The sequence below is a fragment of the Branchiostoma floridae genome, chromosome 8, assembly GCF_000003815.2.
Source record: "Branchiostoma floridae strain S238N-H82 chromosome 8, Bfl_VNyyK, whole genome shotgun sequence".
NCBI classification, from domain to species: domain Eukaryota; kingdom Metazoa; phylum Chordata; class Leptocardii; order Amphioxiformes; family Branchiostomatidae; genus Branchiostoma; species Branchiostoma floridae.
Window position 1 is genome coordinate 18,712,440 of NC_049986.1, and position 9,102 is coordinate 18,721,541.

Sequence of the window (9,102 nt, forward strand, 5' to 3'; positions counted from 1 at the left end):
CAAAAAGGCTGAGTTTTAAGAGATCTACTAATGCAGCTTCAGTACTCCCGGACGTATGTATTAACACTTCATATATCCAGGTGTTCAAAACATTCTTTAGATGGCTTCATTAAGTTTTTTAGGGGGCGGTCTTGGGGTACCTGGTGGCATGGGAGTTAATGTCAAAAGTTCACGACCTTGGCAGAAAGTGTGCTGAGTTTAAGAGGGAATACGTAACTATTCAAATCTCTTTTACCTGTGATGACAACAAAATTAATGATTAAGTTAACGAAATACCTGTACATTTTTGTTCTCAACTGAGATAGAAGACTTCAACACCTTAGTTGTTTTTCCATTACATCCATGCTGTTAGGCAATGATGTCCTCGAGTAAATCCGGATTCTGGACCCATTCCAGAATTTCCGGATCGGAATCCGGCATGATGAGACACATGAAAGTCTTTCCGGTATTGGTGTCCCGGGGATAGATAGTCACAGGCGGGAAGGACTCGTTCTTCTCCACGTACACGCAGAGTTTACGGTAAACATCCGGGTACTGGTGACGTAAGATGACCCCTCTCGCGCGGAGGTTACGCTGGATGTTGATGAAGCAAATCTCGCGAGATCTCCTGTCGCTGATCTGCGCCATCTTCTCCGGCGACCCAGGCGGTGACGTCAGGATCATGGTCTCAGCCTCGATCTCGTCTGCCGGTTCCTCTCTCGTCTTTTTCACGATGTGTCTCTCACTCAGCCGAATCTGAAGAAAATGAAAGATATTAATGTCAAAACATCAATCAATATTTATCATACATGTGTATACAGAATCAAGCTAAAGAAAGACGTAGAATGATCCTGTTTCAGAAAACAAATGACCCAAGAGAATATCATTGAGCACATGTATTGAAATTATCTCAGAATTTAAAAAAAAAAAAGTATAAAGAGGATGGGAACATTAAGGGAAAAAGGGACACCAAATGCAGAAACATGAAAACAAAACTATTCTCCTGGGTATGATTTAGTTTGACAAGAAAATCAGTCTGAAAAACTCTCTCGTGAAACATTCTCAGGCCACGCCAGCTTGCTTTCTTGGTTCTAAGATTTGATTTTTTTAAACTGAAAAAAAAGGGCTTGTACCACAAAGAATATGCTGATAGTTTGGTGAACACATTAGTCTTTTACAATCTGACTTCCCAGGTCAAATTCATATGTTTTGATTCTTTACATTTCCGGATAAATAGATTGAATGAAATTCACCTTGGCACATTGCCGAATGTTTGGCCCTTCTCTCCTGGGAACGAGATTGGCCTTCACGTTGGTTGTATCCACAGCGACGGACACATCAACAACCATCTTCACATCCGGGTCATACGTGGTTACCATGGTGATCAGCGTCTCCGTGTGCGGATCCTTGGGCTCCGTCTGCACACTTTCAAGTTCGCGGAATGTCTTGTAGCCCGGTAAGGTGGGGAGGGACGGGAGTCCCGAATTCAAGAAGTCCTGCGCGTCTTGTAAGGTGGGGAAACTCAACATGACGGCCCCGCGGCCTCGCGAGAGGTACCCAGTTCTCGCCACGCGCGAGAAACACTTCTGGACCTCCTCGTTGGTCCGCGCGTGCTGGAGGATGTGCTTGCACGCGCTGTTGATCTGGGAGAAGACGCACTTTCTCTTGTGCCTCTCCCAGTGGTTCTTTCTGCAGTCTCTTGAGCAGTAGTACGTGTAGCAGTTGTGACACGACTTGTAACTTTGCTTGGCTTCCTTGAGCTCTGCGGCCCGTTTGCATTTGGAGTAGGAACATCGCACCGTTACAAGTTCTTCCGTCACCATGTCTCTCAGTTCGCTCGCGGAAAAACTCCCACTCGTCGTGTCAGGTGCAGCGGACGACGCCGTCTCAAAAAACGACGACGTCGTCTGGAACGGTGACGTCAGTGATTTTGGCGATGACGTGTTCGCGTCCATAGTCGTATCCATTGACGATGACGTGGTGTTCATGAGTGACGTGTCAACTGACGACGACGTGGTATTCAACGCGTCCAAAGCTTCCGCGAAGTCATATGTTGTATTTGTGCTTATTAAAGTCGACTCCAGTTGTTGGTTGTCTGGCGTTGCCGCCTTACCCGGATCCGAAGCTCGTCGCTCGAAAGGTAACGTTTCGGCGACAAGATTCGCCAACCGGTCTTCGCTCAACCGCCTGGTGTCGTTGGGACTCTGGGAGCCACTTTTACTACTTCTTCTCGATCCTAACGCAAGGAGACTGTCCAACATGTCCTCTAAACTCACATCTTCGTTCTGGTTCTCCAGATCCTTCATCCCCGTGAAGGGGGCCTCTAGTCTGGGTGTCTCTGTGATCGTGATCGTTACATTCTGGTCCTCAGGTTTTCCCACCTCGTGAAGGTTGGGGTTGGACCTTGTCAGAGCCGCATACCTTTAAGAAAACAGAAAAAAAAGGTCAGACCTGTCCATTAACCGTTTTGAGGCAGTAAGAGGTTGTTATCTAGCCTGAGTACCATCCGTATTCTACCGGGGCTCCTTACACTCGAGTACCATCCGTATAGTTGTTATCCACTGTGTCTAGGATACGGTATTAGAAGGCCGCCTTTTTTCTTCCCTACTGAAGTCAAGTACCCATTTTCACAACTGGGTGGAGTGACAAATTCAAATGTCATGTTAAGTGTCTTTCCCAAGGAAAAAAACGCCTAGCAAGGGCTCCAGAAATCGGACCCATAAACTCTCGATCTCGCGTCAGCTGGCCTAACCATTTGGCCACTCGAAGACACATCAAACCAAGAATAATGGAGTCATGCAGCTTCTTATCTATGTTTATGGATAGAACAGCCATGCCGTGTTTCTACTTTCTAAAAATAGCACAGTCTGTACGTAATAGATATAATCTAGCGAGCCATTTGTTTCACAAATGAGGTGTAAGATTTAGATCGATGCAATCAATGCTACCGGGATTGAAACATATATATTCAAGTCAGCTCCGGGCGTTAACAGCGAAAATGGTGCCAGAAATAAGCATCATGACCCAAATGCTTTTAGGATAGGGCACTTATGGATGGTTGTCACGAGCCCCTTGTGTACCGTTACGTGTACACTATGCATAAAGCAAAACATCCTAAGCGTTAGGGTGTTTGCACTCAAAGTGACTACGACAAGTGCCGGACACCGTTCTAGCTGATTAAACTTGGATGTTATCGCCATCTAAATTTGCATATTTAATTATATTGACATTATTTTCGTCTATATGTATGCATTTGTTTTACAAATTTATGGGGCATTCAACCAACTAGCATGGTGACTGTGACGTCATATGCATATGCAAAAGTCGTATTTTTCTCGGATCTTTCAAATTCCTTAAAATATGTATTGTTTCAACGCAGGTCTCTATGAAATCTTTTCGCTGCATGTCAATATCGCGAAGAAAACAGCATCGATTCTTTGTGCTTTCAAAACGACACGCAAAACGAAAATTGCTTATTTTGACATATGATAAGTGCTTTCGATAGAGTACCGGAAGGAGAACCACTTTGAACACTCAGTGTTAAGTTACAACATAAATCTGTACATATCATGCCCCATGGGCTTCGTTTTCACGTGCAACGATGAAGGTTAGACATCCAGGTAATAAGATATACGTCAAAAAGCAGTTACTCAAGCAACTAGACATGATTTTGGAAACGGTCAGACGGTCCAAAATTGTCTTCAGCTATTTTGCATTCATAAATCAGGTACATGTATAAAAGACCAGTTTCTCCCAGATCACTTCAGTGTCACTGACGAAAGATAGTGGATGCTATCTGAAATGTCTGTCAGTGACCGTTTCCAAAATCATATCCAGTTGAGTAATCTCTATTTGGCATATCTTATATTTACCCCGATAGGCTTGTGCTTTCATAGATACAGATCGCTATGTTACCTGGTAGGAGAGGCTGATAGGGTGATGACGGGCGGAGTTTTCCTGTGAACATTTCAAGTTATAACCTAAATCTGTACATATCTCACCCCGTGGGCTTGTGTTTAAGTACTTTCATAGATACAAATCGCCATGTTACCTGGTAGGAGAGGCCGATAGGGTGATGACGGGCGGAGTTTTCCTGTGAACATTTCAAGTTATAACCTAAATCTGTACATATCTCACCCCGTGGGCTTGTGTTTAAGTACTTTCATAGATACAAATCGCCATGTTACCTGGTAGGAGACGCCGATAGGGTGATGACGGGCGGAGTTTTCCTGTGCAGCGGCGGGGAGAGGGTCGGCAGGGCGCTCTCGGGTCTCCCCTCGGAGCTCGGCAGGTCGATACTCATCTCGGACGAGCTCCACGTCGTGTTGAATCTCTAAAATAAAATAATACATAGAGAATAAGCCTAGCAAGTCAGAATGACTGTTTTTATACTGTATGATACTAAAGAAGTCTGAATTATTATCTCTTTGAAACTATGTGTATTTTTTCGGTATCTGTATTAATCTTTAAACATTGCTGAACAAAAACATTGCTGAGTGATATGATATGAGGTTGTGATGTTTGAATGCACATATGAAATTAAGAAAATGAATATCTATTTCACCTCTCTCTATATATATATCTTAATTTTGTTTCCTGTCAATTAAGCATTTATATATAACTGACATACTCATGTATGGGGATTCGGAAATCAATTCGTTTTCATTTGAATTGCTCTTGAACGTGACTATGATGCACGGATAATCGATACCCACATACGAAATGCAGACTGATATAAATGTGTCCTTTGTCATATTTATGTCGTGATCGATTTCCCAATATTTCTATTGTCGTCTGATTTGGGCTTTTTAAAAGACAATGTTTTAGAAAGTAGAATTCTTAATACCCCTGTCACATTTGGCGAAAATCGATCGGACGACGATTCTACGGCAATCTCCCGAGCCTCGCTTATAATAATAACTATATTGCACAACAATTGCACAAGGTACAAAGTATGGCTTATATGTGACATGGGTGGCTTTCAGGTGAAAAATACGCGCAACCCTCTGTTGATCTTAAATATGGCCGATCTTCCATCGATACGCCCGAAGATCGTGGATAATGTGACAGGGTATTGATAATCAGTGTGTATGACCTTACAACGCTAGATTGAATGGTGTCAACAAAAAGGGGCTAAGAGGCTGGAAAGAAAAAATGAAGTGCGCTCAGATAAAATGTAAGATGTCTAACCTCGTTTTCATGGTCTCCGGCTGCCTTCGGGGAGTGTTCGGGAGTGGACTCCCGAGAGTCAGGTTCGGCTACCCTCGGGAATCTTCGGTTTTGCTCGGGACTGGAATCTTCGGCGACCATGGCGGCTGCTCCGTTACAAACAGGTGGCGATTGGAGCTCTCTGTTATCCTAAACATGGATTTGACAAGGATAAGTATTGATTTCATAAATGACATATGGTAAACAAAGTAGACAAAGGGAATGTATGTAGTGGCGTCGTTTTTATGCTTGTTTCATTTTTTTTTTTCCAAACACACACACACATGTGGTCATTCGCGGAGGACGGCTGACCAGCAATATAGCCATAGACTATACAACACTCCTTTCAGGAAAGGGGTGATGGCCTGTAGTATTGACAATACTGCTAGGATTCCAAAGGCATCAAGTGTATTTGCGAATTCAATAGTTAGGTAGCTTCCAATACACCAAAATTTATACAAATCCATCAAAAGGACCCTTTATAGTTGCGAAAGCACTAACACGACCAAAAGCAGTGGGGGCAGGAGCGTTGTAGGCGAAACTCCTTTCCTGGCGGTACAAATATAAAAAAATGAATTCATTAAAAACATGAGATGACCAATTTATATTTCCAGTCGTCGTTAATGGAATGGTGACCCCGTAGGCTATCCGTTCTCACTGTTAGATTAATTCTAAATCTGATACTAATCAGCAATAATGCAGTTTTCTGTAGCTTCTGAGAGGACAATATTTCAAAGGAAGAGAGAACGCGTACGGAGCTGCTACATGAAGCAAGAAATCTATAGATAACACGAAAACTAATTTCCCTTTCTTGCGGTTTACACGGGATGTACATTAGATATGCAAGATAGTCGCGGGAGGGCGGTTAACGAAAATGATGTGTAAAACTGCAAATCATCAATAGACCATAAAGTGGAGAAAAGCCGAAACATGAAGGCAGGGGTTATACATATAACGTTTTTTCATGAATATATAAACAGATCACAAACGACAAAACAGATCGATATACCACCGGAGAATCACGACCACATCATGTTTAGAAGACGAGATACCAAAATCCGAGTTCTGCTGCAGTATCGTAGGAAGCTGCTAGGACGCCCATCACCAAACCTGGCCTTTTTTTCTGGTACCTACCTACCTACTAAATATTAAGAGGATCACCATCCACACCTTCTCAAGATTTTTTTTCTATCCACAGACAAACAAACACACAGAAACGCTGCATCGAAAATGATGACTTTTTGTGTAACATAATAATGTTTGGGACCCACTTGAAGTTTTCTTTAAAAAAAGGCAACAACACGGCATTGTATACACCAGCCCTGCATCTGCGCCCATTCGCCAAACCAAACGTGTTTGCACGCACACAAAGCCAAAACCACACAACAAATTTGAACTGTCTTTAGCGTACCCTGTCCTTTATAACACGAACGCAATCGATCTTTTTACACGACTGCCATTTTCTCTCTCTAATTAGATTTGGCTTTAAACTCAAGGCAACCATAGACAGGGAACATGCAAATAAGTCAATTATGGTCTATTCAGTATACAGTTTTATCACTTTGCGTCAACATACAGGCCGGCCTGGTTAACACACCGTTTGGTCTTATCAAACAAAAGGGGGTTGACATCCTGATAGCAAAGATAAAGTACAGATAAGAGCTTAGCCATTGTTTCCGTTATTCAACGTCTTAAAAACTTTACACAAGGTATATAACAACATCTTGTGTGGTATTAAGGTTTAGAGGGTCTCGAGAAAACGTGCTCAAGGAGTCTTAAGGCAACGTCTTGAGTTCGCAAGACAGGTTACCTTGCAGGTGTGTGGGGTGATTTGGCGACCTGCCAGGTCTATTAATGAATGCCCTTAACAGCTTGTCCGTGGCCATAGAGATTTGTTGTGTTCGCCTAAGTACTAACACTGGCTGCTAATGTTTGTCAAACGGCTTGCGGGAAATTCACATTAAAAAGCGTACAAATCGACCAAGATTTTATCAAATGTTCGTTGTCGAAAGTCGAGTTTACGTTGTTGTATTGTTTATGGTGCGAACAGTCAAACCTTTTATCAAGTATATCACCTTGCAAGGGTCAATTAAGTTAATTACACAGAGTATAAATTAGTTTGCTTAGAGTCGACATATAATTGTTCCTGGTCTATAATTTGGACTGAAAGAAAACAATTATGACCTATTTTAGTAATGAGATTACATTTTGTGGCTGTGCAATCTCAAAAACATTGAAACAAAGTTTGGGCAAAGTTGATAAGTTCGAACATATTACCTGTGAGTTTCTCCTGTTAGGGTAGGGGTGGAGATTTCTTTGACTGTAGAACTCGGACAGTCTTTCTTCTCTACTCTGCCGTCGGCCTCGATAAGGTCCTGGTTCTTGACCGGAAGGCGGCGAGATCTTCCTCGGCAATGGGTGGGAGTCTTCCCCCGTAGGGGAACTCATCTGGTCCCCTTGATTTTGTCTCGGTAACGTACCAACTCCCGAGTCCGACAAAGTGGTTTCAGCCGAGCGCGACCGCTTCAGAACAGGAGAAGCGGTGCCGACATTCGCTACATCTGAGTTGACATACCAACCAGGGAGGTCCAATTTCCGAAGGGCGTCCTGCACCCTAACTTCGTTAGGCGACTTGGAGCGCGAGCGCAGCATTCTCGCCTTTCTCTGTTCGTGTCTGGGACTGGTGGAGCTACTGTGACCTTTCGCGCGTCCGCGAGCGCCCATCCCGTCTCCTGGAAACGTGGAGATCAAGTTGAAATTCCCGTTTTCCTGGTGACGACGCAGGGCTGAGTCTAGGTCTGTCGCGCGCCCCGTTGTTTTGGGTCCGCTGCGTTCAGCTGAGGGTTTGTTGACAAAATCTAAGGAGGAGAAGAAGACACCGCTGGATTTTGTGAGACTGTCTTGCCGGCGTAACGGCTTGGTAGCAGGAATTTCGATGTGGGTCTCCGAGCGGAAAAACGGAGCGGTCTGATTTGATTCCATCGCGATTTCAGACGGTCGAGGCGAGATTTTATCCGTCGATTCGACTCTCAAATGTCTCACGTCTCCGTTCTCTTTTCTCCTTTTCTCGTGTAGCATGCCCTGACCCTCTGTTCGCACTCTGTTATCATACCTCTCTTCACCATTACGTCCATGTCTCGGGACAGACTCCGACAAGACCACCATCTCCGACCCTGAATGAGTTCTAGAAAACTGTTGTCGGTCTCCTGCTGTAACCGTACCGCCCGTGTTTTCGATACCCGAGCGGCTGTTTTGACAAGTGTCGACGGTGTCGGTGCCTTTGCTGCTTGGAAACCGAGCTGACAAAGTGTCCCCTTCTTCGCAACCTACTTTTTGTGGATGCAAATCACTCACGACTCCAAACTCGTTTAGAGAACCCCGCGACAAGACGTCCACAGAGTTCGCGATCCTAGCGTGACGCAGGCGTTTGAAGTTCTCAGAAAAGACTGCTTTCTTTCGAGTCGTAGCCGCTCTTACATCCGGTAAACTACCGGCCTTCTCTTCCCATCCGTTTATCTGTTCAACCACCTTCCTATCTTCAGGTAGAGGGTCACAACTTTGAGTCCAAAAGCTCCGAGTAAGCTTGATGTCTAAGCCACTGACGGCGTTGTTACAGCGATTGAGATCGTCCAACGACGTGTTGTTGTCGTCCTTGGAAAATATGACGTTGGTCTGTGGTCTGTCCTCGTCATCACTGGTGACAGTTATAACGGGAAGCGGGCTGGTGACGAGCGGCGCTTCCTCCGCCTTGTTTGCGCTTTCTCCACGGGCGGATACACGCTCTTCTGCCCCGCACCGCACCGCCGATCTACCTGACGACCCGTGACCCGAATGACCTCTAGCCGTAGTCCCACCTGACGTTTCCCCGGCAACGGAAATCTCGCGGCTCGTTAAATCTTCATTTATCGTGCTTGC

At 44.5% G+C, this 9,102-nt stretch overlaps 1 protein-coding gene across 1 annotated transcript; it reads right to left on the reverse strand.

Moving 5' to 3' along the window:
* Nucleotides 1-343: 343 nt before the first annotated feature.
* On the reverse strand, nucleotides 344-5,336 carry LOC118421693 (apical junction component 1 homolog). The gene is made up of 4 exons (XM_035829146.1): nucleotides 5,170-5,336; nucleotides 4,167-4,312; nucleotides 1,233-2,400; nucleotides 344-735 (listed from the first exon to the last, which is right to left on the reverse strand). Exons 1-4 carry the CDS (start codon nucleotides 5,287-5,289, stop codon nucleotides 349-351), a joined length of 1,821 nt encoding a protein of 606 aa, XP_035685039.1. The 5' UTR covers nucleotides 5,290-5,336; the 3' UTR covers nucleotides 344-348.
* Nucleotides 5,337-9,102: the final 3,766 nt, after the last annotated feature.

Bases quoted from the DNA above. Each gene is read 5' to 3' on its own strand.
- LOC118421693 (XM_035829146.1), bottom strand. From the start codon at position 5,289: ATGGTCGCCGAAGATTCCAGTCCCGAGCAAAACCGAAGATTCCCGAGG. The intron at 2,401-4,166 runs GTAACATGGCGA...GTTTTCTTAAAG, and splicing joins CTATCGGCGTCTCCTACCAG to GTATGCGGCTCTGACAAGGT. The intron at 736-1,232 runs GTGAATTTCATT...CATTTTCTTCAG, and splicing joins ACATTCGGCAATGTGCCAAG to ATTCGGCTGAGTGAGAGACA.